The sequence below is a fragment of the Perissodus microlepis genome, chromosome 15, assembly GCF_051167445.1.
Source record: "Perissodus microlepis isolate ML-2025 ecotype Zambia chromosome 15, ASM5116744v1, whole genome shotgun sequence".
Lineage (NCBI taxonomy): Eukaryota > Metazoa > Chordata > Actinopteri > Cichliformes > Cichlidae > Perissodus > Perissodus microlepis.
Genome location: NC_140475.1, coordinates 8734603 through 8749017, shown reverse-complemented (window position 1 = coordinate 8749017; position 14415 = coordinate 8734603). Strand labels below are relative to the sequence as shown.

The 14415-nt window shown below is 39.6% G+C and overlaps 1 protein-coding gene across 2 annotated transcripts in view; it reads left to right on the top strand.

Moving 5' to 3' along the window:
• Positions 1 to 14415, top strand: part of LOC146371618 (low density lipoprotein receptor adapter protein 1) — a 49421-nt gene that overhangs the window by 16187 nt on the left and 18819 nt on the right. For both annotated transcript variants that reach the window (XM_084954342.1, XM_084954341.1), the window contains exons 2-3: positions 7345 to 7487; positions 10906 to 11018. In XM_084954342.1, the coding sequence (XP_084810468.1) occupies positions 7345 to 7487; positions 10906 to 11018 (256 nt within the window). The remainder of the gene's footprint in view (positions 1 to 7344; positions 7488 to 10905; positions 11019 to 14415) is intronic.

Sequence of the window (14415 nt, the reverse complement as noted above, 5' to 3'; positions counted from 1 at the left end):
TTCTTTGCTAATATTTACTTTCTTATCTGTCTTTTATTACAGAGGCTCAGCCCATGTCAGTCACTCAACAGAACAGCTCCCACTTTGCTTCTGCTCTATTTGCTCAGCCATGCTAGATAATTCAATCAGCATTAACAGCAGATACAGTGTTTTAAGTAAAAGCAAGGGGTGGTGTGCTGAAAGAGACATTATGCTGAAAGGGAGGCACTAGCACGGATTCACGGACAAACCTTTGGGGAAAATTGGTGGTTTATTAACCTAAATTATTTTACGCTAGAGAATTCTTATAGTTGGTGTAAATGAAATTTTCTAAATTCAGGAGCTTGATGCAACTATTATAAAATATATATGTTTTACAAAGTACAAACTGAATCTTGTTGGCTTGTATCCACTATAAATCACTCTATAGTCTTCTGATTTAATAATCTACCAAAAGTTTTCTTTTTCTGGCAGGGAAAATTAAAAGCATCACACTTAAGTGTGAATGTCAAAAGTCATCAGTTGAATAAAAAGGTTTTTCAAGCTCTCAAGAAATTTTAAATTAAACAGTAGCTTAGAAGCAAATAGAACAGTAGCTTTGTTTAAGTTGTTATAATGAAGGTAATAATAGAAACCTGAACCAGTGTCAACCCAAATCCGTTGTCTTCTTTTTTCTGTTGGGTTTCAGCTTCTTTTCCGAGAAGCTATATTCTTATGCATTTTAAACTAGACAAGAGGGGTAGTGGCTAAAGCTAAAGCTAGCTACTTCCCCCTTGTTAGCTGTGTTCAGCTGGATGAAGGGTATTTAAGTGTTTAATTAGGTATTTTGTTATGACAGTTGTCATGTTTCCCCATGGCTTAATTTAGCAAACCTCACTCATAGTGAAGAACTCGCTAACAGCTATAGCCATGCTCATAGTGTAGCTGTGACTATGCGAGCAACTATTTACCTGTGCTGCTGTGCCAGTGTTGCACAGGCATGACAGGGCTGACCAGTCCAGTCTGAGAACGCTGTAAACCGAGTGATTGCAGACCCTACCTGGCCAATCGGTGCAGCTCTAATAGATTTTAGCTTCTCCGATCAGCTGACCACAAGTTGTGATTCCATTAGAAAAGTGCATGACTAATGGGCATATGGTACAAACAGGGTTTTTATCTAGTCTTCCAAGCTCAAATTTTCAGAGGACTACCTGGATACAATCATATTATTTCCATCTAGAGTACTTTTGCATAAACACTTTGAAGTAATGTGGCTGTTGTTTTTATTAGTAAAGCTTATTTCCTTCTCCTTCCTATTGAATCAGGCGCTCTGTTAATAACCTTAATCCTTTTTCGAGTGAGTTTCTATTCAGGTTTATCTATCAGTGTAAGGGCAGTACAGTGAAGGAAATCAAAAGCTGTGATTGTGAGGGTTTAAAATAGAATGACATGATGTTTTGTACTCTGGGTTGGTGAATGTGTGGGTTTTTTATGTACTACTCAAGCTGAGTGTGCAGGGTCTACTATTCCACTGTAGTTGATGCACTTCTTTTGATGCTTAGCCAATGTGTTTAGTAATGCTATTTGCAAGTACCACCTCGCTGCTTCAGACATCATCTGTTTGATCCCATGATTGCATTTTCGTATCTTTCTTTTTGATGCTGTCAGGCTTTGAGAAATAGCTTGTACTGCACTCCTGGCTGTGAGGAGCCCAAGCTGCTCTCATTAGCAACAACTGGAGTTTATTCTGTGCATTCAGTTAGTGCCAGAGGAACTGAAGATGCATAAGGTGAGTTAGGGGACGGATTTAAAAAAAGCAGTTTGAAGAGTGAGAGCTTGAATGAAAAGACTTAGCTTTACTTGGTTTCCCCTCAAGGCAGAATCAGGAAACCAGTTACACCCCCCCCCCAATACACCCACATCATCCCAGCCAACCATCTTCCCTGAATGTGCGGCCTATTTTCTCTGTCAAGGTGGTGTCCTAGATTCAAAGTTCCATCAGATGAGTAAAACACTAAGGCAAAAAGATTACATCTAGAAGGATGTGGAGGATGGGGGTGTCAGCGGGGGTCTTAAAGCAAGCTGAATGTATCTCTACTCATATGATGATGGTGTATTCAATCCATTGGTCTCTAGTCAAGTTGCTGTGAAAAACATTCTAGGAGAGAATATCCAGTTTTCCTGTAAAGAGATGGAGGCAAAAAATAGACAATTCATTTGGGTGTCACGCTTGTTTCTGCAGTTTTAGATAGTAACTGAGATTAAGCGTCTAGAGGAAAATAGCGTATCGGCCCTCTGTTTATCCATATGCCCTCTACGTCTCTGCTTACTCTTGTTTATGTTATTAATTAGCCATCAGTCGAGGTGTTCAGCCACGGCAGAATTCACCTGGGTATGATTTTGACTTCTCAGAGCAAATTAAATTACCGAGTGTGTAGCTCAGAAAGACAGCTGGTGATCACGGCATGTAGCTGAAGGCGTGCAGAGCACATGGCGTCTATTATACTACAGAAGCACTTCCCAGAGTCAGATCAGCTACTGTGAAATGCTGCTCTTGTCATTTGCTGGTTTAACACAGTCTGAAATATTTTACAGTGCTCAACATCTCAAGGCAGTAATATTATAAAGTAACTTTATACGAATACACTTAAAGCCCTGTGGAGCAAAATGTTATTAAATTGTTCTGTGCCTTTGTTGTAATGCACTGATTCCTTTAGAGTGTGTCTCCACTGTGAAGCCTTTGTGCGAACACCGTGAAATCAGTGCTCTTGCTGCAGTGTACTCGGTGTGAAAGTGTTGCCAGGCATCAATTTGTTAGAGATGCAAATGTCACCAGTGCACCGCCAAGGCCGCGCTCATACCCTAATCTTGTTTTGTCCTCATCCAAATTTGATCGGCCTTGATGAGAACTATCTCGCAAACACAACGCGAATGTATGCGCGCACGCCTACTTTAAAGTTCAAATTTCGCATTTTTAGTTGTCCTGAGGATTTTCTTCAACGTGTTAAATCCAATTAGCCACCCTCTGCTTGTTCCTGCCACTCTTATCAGTCCCAGTCCTTCTGTAGACTCACATAGGATTTATTAAAAATTTAAGACCTCCTCTTTTAGGCAGATAATATATTGGAAACCCTGCAGCATCAACATAAAGCTGTTTAATAATTCATTTGTGTAGCTTGGGGAAGACACAATATGGACTGTGGCACTTCAGCTTTGTATTGCTGTGGCATTTTTACAGAGCCAAACTGTGCAATAAATCTTTCGACCAGAAGCTGACGCATTGCAGCTTTGAATGACATAAAGTCATATGGATACTGAAAGATTGGTAATAAAGTTGACAGGGTGAAGTGTATTTAATTGTTTTGGATTGACCAATCTCTAAGCCCTGCCACTCTTGCAGAAGCGCCGTGTGACAGGATTTCTATTTTAACACCGTGCATGCAGTTTGTAGTGACAGCTGTGACAGACGGGCTCAAAAATCCTTTTAAATGGTAAATGGTCTGTATTTGTATAGCGCTTTACTTGGTCCTAAGGACCCCAAAGCGCTTTACATTATACACAATCATCCACCCATTCACACACACATTCACACACTGGTGATGGCAAGCTACAGTGTAGCCACAGCCGCCCTGGGACGAGGCGAGGCTGCCGGACACTGGCGCCACCGGGCCCTCTGACCACCACCAGTAGGCAACGGGTGAAGTGTCTTGCCCAAGGACACAACGACTGAGACTGTCGGAACCGGGGCTTGAACTGGCAACCTTCCGATTACAAGACGAACGTCCAACTCTTGAGCCACGATCGCCCCAATGGTCCCCTTTTAAACAATGGTCCCCTGATTTCGCACAGGAGGAAACAAAAACAGACGTCTTATTTTTAGGTGATAAGTGTAGATTTTATTGCCTGGGAAAAAAACAAATAAATAAAACATAGTTGTTGTTTCAGAAGCAGATTTTATGAGCTGAGCTTAACTTGTTAATTAAATCTAACTTTTTTGTGTAAAACGTTTGTGATGTTAAAGGGTCTTAAATAGGTATATGATGGTAAAGACTGAGAAAAGTCCCAGGTAAAGTCAGCTATCCCTTAACTGAAATTATGAAAACTAAACAGGAAATGTTAAAAATTTGACTCATGTGTACTACAAAAATGTGTTTTTTCCCCCCTGTTATTTGTGAGATATTTTATTAATATTTTAAAACAGATTAGCCCATGAGCAGTAGTAAACATTAGGGCTTTGCCTGAGCACACCTGCCGTGTAACAAATGAGTTAACTGTGAATAGGATTATAATACTAGTTTACTAATGTCATTAATTTCTCACATAGCGTAAAAAAATAGAGTAACGCAACTGTAAGACATGTATGAAAAACAGTGTGCAAAAAGAGCGTAAAACCTATTTTTTCGGTTAGGTTTAAGGTTCCCAACCTTTTTTGCGCCACGGGCCGGTTTAATGTCAGACAATATTTTCATGGACCGGCCTTTAAGGTGTCTGATACGGCCAAGAGAAAAACTGCGGTATTTTGTAAATATAATAATAAACACGAATTCACTGTGTAATTGTGTAACTTTATTAGCAGCGTCCTCCTGAAATGCACCAACAACATTGAGAGTAACATCCTCCTCTCTGCCCCTTAATGCTCTCTGGTCGCTATGGTAACGTGTAACTATTTCTTTCAAAATAAGACACACAACTACAACACGGGAAAAGACCCAGGGAAACTGAGTTAACGATAAAAAACCTGAAAACCATACATTTCACACCCTAGCCTCAGCTCTCGCGGCACGGTACCAAACAACTCGGCCCGGGGGTTGGGGACCGCTCTCTTATCTGATAGTAATTTTTATCGATTAGTATTGACTATATTTTTTTGACAACTTCACCCATGAGAGTAATCTGTTGACCAGTTTGTGTAAAAACCAACCAACCAACCAACCAAACAAACAAAAAAAAATTTGTATGTATTTAGGTTAATATTGGGTTTTTAGACTAATACCGATATTTGATAGTTAAAAAAAGCCAATCTCAGCTGGTATTTTTTTCTTTAAGACACACAAAACATAAACTGATTTCTCCCTCGTGTCACTCTCATTTGGTGGCGGCAGATTGCTACCCCTCCCTGAGGCTGGTCTTGCTTGATGTTTCTTCCTGTTAATAGGGAGTTTTTCCTTCCCACTGTCACCATGTACTTGCTCATAGTGGCTCATCTGATGGGGCTTCTTTCTAATACTTTCTTTAACTTGAGGCGACTGTTGTTGTGATTTGGTAATATATAAATAAAACTAAACTGAGAATGTAATTGAATAGAATTTTAATAACACTTGTTAGATGTAGTTATTCGTGTAACCTTCCTAAGACCATAAGTAAAAAATAATTTTATACTGTGGCTCTCTGAAGCTATATTTAACTATGAAAGCTAGGAAGGGTGTGCAGCTTCTGTCAGGGCAGAGGCACAGCTTTTAAACCATACTTTACATTTATGCGCATGTCTCTTGTCTATGCTATAGCCTGAAGCACACCACAATGATAAGTATGGGCAGTGGAAGGAAGAGATTATTGAGGGGTACAGCAAACAGTCAAAAACTGATATCAGTTTTTAGTGTTTTAAAAAATGTGTGTGTGCTCTTTTTTTTTTTTTTTTTTAAAAATGTCCCTTCAACATCTGCATCTTTGGTCAGTAACATTTTGAACAACCTAAATGCATTAGTTCAGTAAAATCTCATCGACCCATTCATAATAGAACAAAAATGTAATTATATAGAATCCTGCTCCCTTTGCCGGTGAAAGTCAATGGAATTTGTTTGTGAGTAATCCTTCCAGGGATAGAGTCCCTTATCTAATTTCTCCCTTCATGTATTCTTCTTTAAAAGCCTGAAACCCATTTTTCCTGTCATGTAGCCAAACCTGCCCTTTGACCTTCTGTGAGAAGGGACACCACTGTGAGAAGGGGTCAGGAAATAATTCAAGTACCATTCCTAGGCAGTAGTGAGCTAGGTCACACGGGACTGTAAATATATTACATTTAAAGGCAGAACTTTCATGGAGGACAAATTATGGGACTCCTTATCAGCAGCCACCTCTCATCCAGAGCTGTCAAATGATTTGCAGTAAGCTGGCCACTGCGTACCTTAGAATTTGCATTTCATAACACCGAATGTGCTTTCTGGTTCTGAAACAGCCCCCACAGTGTGATTGAAGATTAGTTAATAATTCAGAGTCGTTGGAAGCAGTGGGACGGGGATGGTGGTGTTTGCTGTTCGCTTCACAGCTGCATGGGGTCTGCCAGTGACAGATGGCTCAGCCCATGTGGAGAATTTAGTGCCAGTATATCCCAATAGAGTGTTGGACACTGTGTGTGCATGTCTCTTTTCCCTCACCCTGCTCTTCTTGCTCATTCCTTTTGTCAATCTCACTCTCTCATTTCATTCAATTGTGTAAGCAGCATTGAAGAAAGACAGAGGGGGAAAAGCGCTAGAGCTTAATGTTGATTATTTCATAGTTTTATATTTATTGTAGTTTAATCACACTTTGGTGTTGGAAGAGTCATTTGAAAATCTGTAGCTCAGATGTTTCCCTTGTTCAACTGTTGGTTTTTATCACAGAATGTGGCCTGTAGCAGTTTTGTAAGTTGTTGTTCTCCTGCTGCTCATCTGTAGGGTGTCCAGGTGTCTCTGAAAGATATTTTCAGCTCTCTGCATGGGTGCAGTCACTGACACTGCCTGCAATAGTCAGCTCGAGGACAGCTGGTACTACCTGTTGGGAATCGCAGAGACAACAGGATATTGCAGGCATTAGTTATGGCATTATCAGAGCCCTGATACTGGATTTGCTTGCCAGTGGATGTTTTGTTTTATTTTGTTTTTTTTTTTTACTAAAATTCATACTATTTTCTACTGTAATGATGCAATCATTCAAAAGTGGTTACATTTCATTCAAAATTAATTTAGATTTAAAAGTGAAGTTCAAATTAGTCACATTTAAAATATCACAGAGATATTTTAAATATTTAGAGCTGTTCATGTTTTACATTTATAATGTTACACAAAATCTGACTCTGATATTTATACCAGTACCTGCTGAGCGGTGATGTCACTTTGCCAGCTCACATGTTGCTGGGGCTGAGTACCGTAAACTGTTTGCTCAGCAATCTTTAGAATGACCACGCTGACCTAGAAACTGATCCTGAAAGAGTGGAAAAAAATAATTCCAGAATGTGTGACATTTGCAAATTATTGCATTCTGCTTTTGGTTTTCCATTTTCCACAGTGTCACAACTTTTTTGGGAATTGAGGTGATATGCATGAGCCTGCAAATGTACTACTTTGAAAGTGTGTCGGTTTCCACAAAAGTAACTTAACACCTTATTTTGTGATGAACTTGTTTTTCCAGAGCTGCCAGAGAACTGGACAGACACGAAGGAGACTCTGTTGGAGGGGATGGTGTTCAACGTGAAGTACCTGGGTATGACTCTGGTGGGCCAGCCTAAAGGAGAGGACATGGCCTCTGCTGCCATTCGCAGAATTGTTGCCACGGTGAGTCTCTATCCCCCATTAGAAGCTTAAACCTAATGCATTATAATGCATGTCACTATATGAGCTGTGCTGGTATTACTTGATTTTACTAAACTAAGTAGTGTATAAATTATACCCTATTAGCAAAAATCTGTCATCAAGATCATGAACTTAGAACTTAGAACTTAGAACGTTTTTATTGTCGATGTACAGTTGCTTATACAGTGAAATTAGTTAGCCAGACCACAAAGGTCACAATCATATTTCTAAAGTTTCAAGAGGGAAACTGTGAACATTTCAACTGCAGTGATATTTATTTAGAGGATTACTGTGACAATGTACTTTCAAATTCCAGTGCACATTATCTGAGTGACTCTAAGATGACTCTAAGATGACTGATTGCTAAATTTAGATTTCATCCATGTCATCTTAATGGCTCAGGACATTGTTTTATAGATAAGCAATCAAAGGGTCAGTGAGTTTGATTGTCATCATAACAGGAGCAAAATCATCTGTGGACACTGTCAGAATCATTTAAACTATAACCTTTGATTATGGTCTTATATGAGTATTAGGACAAACAGCTCAATCAAAGGAAATCTTTTGATTGAGACGTTCTGCGAAATATTTAACAGCTTACTGCGATTACTCTTAAACCAAGTAATCAGCGTCATTCACAGTGAAATTTCTGTAATACGCTTGCCAAGTTGTTTACAAAGTTTATCTCTGTGTCAAGGTTTGCACGTATATGCATGGAAATAGAGCAGCTAATCCAGGATTATCAGGGGTTGCACACATGCAGAAGGCCAATCTCTGTTTTCATGTTTGTGCTTACCAACAGCATACTGGGGATTTCTGGGTACGGTTTTCTACATTAGTTCAGCCGGCTGGCAGTTTTCTCTTGAAACTACAAGAAAACCATTGCATTTAAACCAGTTAACTTGGAAACATACCAAGAAGCCAATTCCTGGACTGTTTTTATTCATGCAAATTGTTACTCATGTTTCTGTTTCTACTAACGCTCACACTTGCACACGTATTCACTTGGCACTTTCTCAACAATGCAAATGTCTGATGTTTCTTTGCAGAATAAACAGTCTGGCACAGGCAGCAGTACAATAATAAATCCCCCGCCTCTCAATTAGAGACTGAACCAAACCTAATGGTGGGATTAAGATTCAGTTGATTTACACCAAGACAAAAAGTCTGTTCCCTCGGTAACCATTATAATTGACTGAACTGAATGGGTATATTGAATAAATACGTGACTTTTCCATTCACTACATGCTTCAGTCAGACATGATTAGACAAGACGGGGAAGCAAACATAGAGAAAGGCTGAACTTGGCGTATCTCAAGCTGACAGATTGGTTTTTGCCTTGTGGCATGGCACTCGAAACATGACGCCGGCAACTGTAGCCGTTAGCGCTTCCTGCATGAAAGAGCTACCACAATCAGCTACAGCACGCTCTCCCCACCCTTATAATGTAATTTTCCCTTATTTTAAGAGTTGTGGTTCTAAGCAGAGACTATTGTTCATTCATCTCCAGGGTATTACAATTCCTACAGAAAGCCATGGCACCATTCCCATTGTCCTTGAGAAGTCCTAGTTTTGTTTAAGCAAAGATCTCACTCCTACTGATCTTTAGCTTCTCACCATCATTCTTTTATGAATAAAAGAGTTCTTACACAATTCAACATAGGGAAATACTAAATTATGTAGTTCTTTAAATGTATTTGTATTTATATGTATTTAATCTGTTCATTGGTGGTCACTCTACTGATGCTTAGCCTGATATCTGTTGAGTGTCGCAAAAAACTGCTGTCATTTGCTATTTAATTGCATTGTCTGGAGGTTATTGTCACTGTCAACAGTCACTCTCGTAGGGCAAAAGCTCAGCACTATGGCCGCATTTTCTGGAAGTCCAGATGGTGTAAAGTTTCAGGGAGAGTCAGTGGCTGCCGGCCCGACCTGGAGTGCTCATTCTGGGCTGCATGTTGCAGCTTTTCTCCCCTCATTCTGTCGCTTTTTATAAAGCAGGCTGCTTGGTTTTGCTTAACAGCATACTGTTTACAAGTTGAGGGCTTTTAGTGTTTGATCAGAAGGTCATTTCGTATTAATGTCAGAGTGACATAGAAGGCCTGCATTTTCTTCTATGAGGCAACATTTCCTCCAGTTTCTTCATCTTCTTTCATCTATGTTTGTGTACACAGTGTGCGTCTGCTGTGCAGAAGTCTTGAGCCACCCTTCCTTTTTCCTACTTTTTGATAGGAAAATGAGAAACGGGTGCAGCAATGGCCTCCTTTATCCTCAACATAGCCAGGCTCTCTTTTTTAAGAAAAAATGTTTAACTAGTATTCAGGAATACTTCTCTAAGTTACTGAAGGACATTCAAAGCTCTTTTTTGGATTTTGGCTGCCTTTTTTTCCATTCTTTATCAAGATGATCCCACACTGCCTCAACAATATTAAGGTAGTGTTTCATTGTCTGTTTTTTTTATCCTGGTATACTTTTATTGAAGCGAGTTTGAGATTATTGTCGTGCAAAAATACTGCCATTGAGATACGTTCCAGATGATATTACATGTTGGATCTAAATCTGACTATATTTTTCTGCGTTCATAATTGCATTCATTTTGACAAGATCTCCAACATCACTGGCTAAAATGCAACCATGACAGAGCCTCCAAGGTGTTTTACAGATGGCTGTAGATACTCACTGCTGTACCTCTCTCCTGACCTCATCCGTACACGTTGACAGAAATTTGAACCAAAAATGTCACTTTGAATTCATCACCCAATAGGACTTTTGCCACTGATTTAATTTGGCATAAATATAGCCACACTTCCATTTCAACCATCTTTGATGAGGCTTGAGAGAAAACAGTAGTCGGATCAACTGAAGGGCTATATGCATCTCTTAGATCCTGTGTCAGGTCTTTGATGGATTGCTTTCTATTTCTTAAAGACATGACCTTCATATACTCTTCACCTGCTCTTGATTGGTTGTACAAAATGACTATTTCATGTCAACTAAAGAAATGGCACAGACTACTAGTAACGAAGTGCTTAAAGATACACTTTAAAAAGAGTGCTTGAAGTTTCTTCTTTGCTATGTTGTCTATTTTTGTACATACGATACAGGTTCATCCCTTGAGTTGGGTACCTCTTTATGCTTGAAAAATATATATTTGAGAGTTAAGCATCTTAACAAAAAGAAAAAAAAATCCTCTGAAAATGGTCAGGTACAAGGACTGGACTGAAAATGAGTGAAAAAGCAACAAACATTCCAAAACTTTGAAAGACCTTCAGAAAGCCTGGAGAACTGTTGTTCAAGACCACATTACAAATGTCAATAAAGTCTGGTTCACTGGACGAAATGAGGGGTGGCTCAAGACTTTTGCACATTACTGTATATGTTTTGTGTTCAATATCCACAGGCCAGAGCCGGTGCAAAGAAGTTTCGGAAAGTAACACTGACGGTCTCACCGAAAGGCATCGTTATCACAGACACAGAAACCACAGACCTCATAGAGAATGTCTCCATTTACAGGTACGGCCATCGCATTTCTATCCTGAACCTGTTGGTCCACAAGAGTGATTGATTACTAAGATTTTTTTTAATACTCATGTTCCCCAGAGAACTTCCCTTACCCCATTTTCCTGTACTTCAATTTTTTGCCCTTTTCTTAAAAACAAAAAATCCCAAAAACTGAACAATCAGCATGGTTCATGAAAATTGACATTCATTATCAGAAACAGTTCCTCTCAGGCTCTACCGTACTGCTATAATGTACTCTCTGTCTGTCTGTGCTCTAGATATAAACTGATTAAAGTGGAAAACATTATAGTGGACTACAACCTTGCAGAGGTACCAGCATTGGTTCAAACTTCCCAAGCAGCGTGTGCATGTAATATACTAGTTTGCTATCAGAGTTAGCAGATACACCTGCAGGGATTTGGAACTGAATGAGACAAACACTCCAGCAGAGAACTCATTTGTACCAAACTCAATTTAAATTCAAATTCACTAAAATTATTATTTTTTAATTCATTTTACAAGAGGTCATTGGTTTGTCTTATCCCCTCTTTTCTATAATAATTTGCTGCTATTTTATTTATCCTTTATTTTATTCTTTGTTCAGCCATTCTTTGATATAATGCTCTTAATATAAGTCTTGTTGCTGTTGTTGTTATGATATGGCTTCATTTTTTGACCTTCTATGTAGGTCATTTTCCCTTCTGTCCATTGCCGTGCTTCTTTTGCAGCATTAAACTAAGCAGTTTTCTGCTCAGAGCTGTGGTGAGTGGGTCAATTAGGGGTACATCACAAGATGATTATCTGTTGTATCACTAGGGCTGCCACAAACGATTATTTTGATAGTCGACTAGTCACCGATTAATTTTGCGATTAGTCGACTAATCAGATCATCATCCATTGGACGTAAAACGTACAGCTTATTGCACCAGCAGCATCTGCTCTTATATAACTATCATTAGCTTACAGCTTTAAGTGTTTCAGGTCTGTGCTAACTAAAAATAAAGACAAGATGATAGTTTGTTAAATTTTCATGAAATTTGCAGATTGTTTCGGTGAAGTTTAATAAACTCCTTGCTATCTAAAATATAACAGGACACCGGAGTATATTCTCCAGCATCTCACACTTCTGATGATCAGCTGTCTGCTTGACGTTTATTCAGCTGTGTAAAAACTATAACTTTAATCTCAGCCAAACCGATTTACTCAGGAACAAATAAAATATTAAAAAAGCCAAACAATAAAAATTTTAAGTTATCTAAAGGACTTATATATCATGTTTAACCTGAGTAGCGAAAGACGGCGGTGGGTTTGAAAACGATTTGCCGGGAGTCCGGTGTTCTCACGGCTCTAGTGAGCATTGCCACCGGCTAGCTATCGAGCTAGTGGGTAACAGACGTCTCCGAAAACGTCGGAGCGCTTTTGAAAATATGTGGTGTCTTGATAAACTGAGCAGATATTTGAGGTTTACACAGCTACATTCTCGCCTGAAAATATGTTAAACGTTTATTTTGTGACCCAGAAAGAATAATAAGAGTAATATTAAAACTAACTAGCTGCCGCCGTTGCTGGAAACTGAGCTGGGCTGCCCTATGAATTCTGGGACAGAGCTTCTTCTTCTTCGGGGTTTAACGGCAGCTGGCATCCCTGTACATGCAGTGCTGCCATCTTCTGTTTCAGTCCGTTATTACACTCTTAAATCCTACTACTTATTCCTGCGTCTTTTGGGATCTTACAAAGCTTCAAACGACGCGTCGACTATTAAATCAGTCGTCGATGATTTTGATAGTCGACGTAATCGTGACTAGTCGACTACTCGTGGCAGCCCTATGTATCACATCAACTTTGGACTAAATGTTGAACAATAGGGTAATGAAATATATTTTTTTGCCCGGCACCAAAGGGTAAAGGAAACCAATTACAACAAAAACATAACAGAAAGTGGCTAAATCAGCCCATAATTTCACAATAAGTGCATCCCTCATGTGAACAGAAGCTAGGTTTTACTCTAACAAATCAGTGTGTGTGTGTGTGTGTGTGTGTGTGTGTGTGTGTGTGTGTGTGTGTGGATATGATATGTTTGGCTGGCTTCTCCTCTCTGGGTAGCATTCTGTAATACAGCCTTGGCCTCTTGTTGTTGGGGATTACAGTCTAAATATCATATGGCTGGACTGTGATTACAGAACAAGCTTTGATAAAAGACGGATGTGTGTGAAGGTGAATCTATGTGTGTGCAGGTGTAGGTCTGGATCTCCTTGATCCACCTTATCAGCAGTAACAGACCACAGGCTAGTGAAACCTGCCTCGTCTTTGATCTCCTTCTTTTCTCTCCTCTTTTCCTTTATACTGTCTAAGGAAAAAAAAAGCTCCTATTTATGCTCATTATCTTAAACTGAGCTTTGAACACAGGACAACAGAGTTCTTAGACTGAAACTCGAGCTTCGATTGTTTGCCGAGATATGATACAGGACTCGGTGAAGGACCACATGCTGTGCTCGGGTTGACTGAAGATTTTATGGAACCCCACCCCCACCTCCACTTCCTTGTAGCCACCCCACCCCCTCGTATCTTTTTTTTTTTTGCTGCACATAATCCATTTGTTGGCCAAGAAAGCAAGCAGAGTGTGAAAGAATTCAAATCAAGCAAATCAAGACTGTGTTTAGAGTGCGTAGCATCCACAGGGGGAACCGAGTTAGATACACAAGTTATGTGCACATATGTCCACACATTGGGTAGACTTTGTGGATGTAACTTGCACAGTGAGTGTGTATGTAAATTTGTGTGTTTGTAGAATTAATTTTGGATTCACACTGGGTTAAAGCCAGCCTGTTTCCCCTCAGGGGAAGCTTAGTGGGGGTTAGAAAACAAACAGGAGGGCATTGTGCATGGCATAGAAAATAGGATCCCAGCACCCATAACCCTCCCACTGCACCCATCCACACCCAAAACAATGCAGTACTAACCTGTATGGGTGGAATTTCACTTTTTACAGTTTCAAAATATCCAATAGCTTTTAACCCCCCCACCGCCGTCGCCTCATTGGCACTTTTTAAATGATCATAACTCTGTTACCATTTGTGCCAGAGACAGAATTAAAAGGGTTTCTGAAATGAGAGAAGACAAGCTTTATGGGGATATTCGGCATGTCATGGTAGCACAAAGCTTTCACAAGGTCCTCTGTCTGAACACAGAAAATTAATCTCAGTCTAGATGTTACCATGTGCGCTTCACATTATCATAACTGCTGAAATGTTTTCGCTATAGAGAAAATTTAAGTGGTTCCTGAAAGATGATAATTATTTTGCAATTTTAAAGCCAAAATGAAAAAATAAGTCCAGGTAGCCTGTATACTTTGATGTTAAAGGGTTAAAGCTTATTGTCATAAGCTTGATGTTCCAGGATTTGCAGAGCT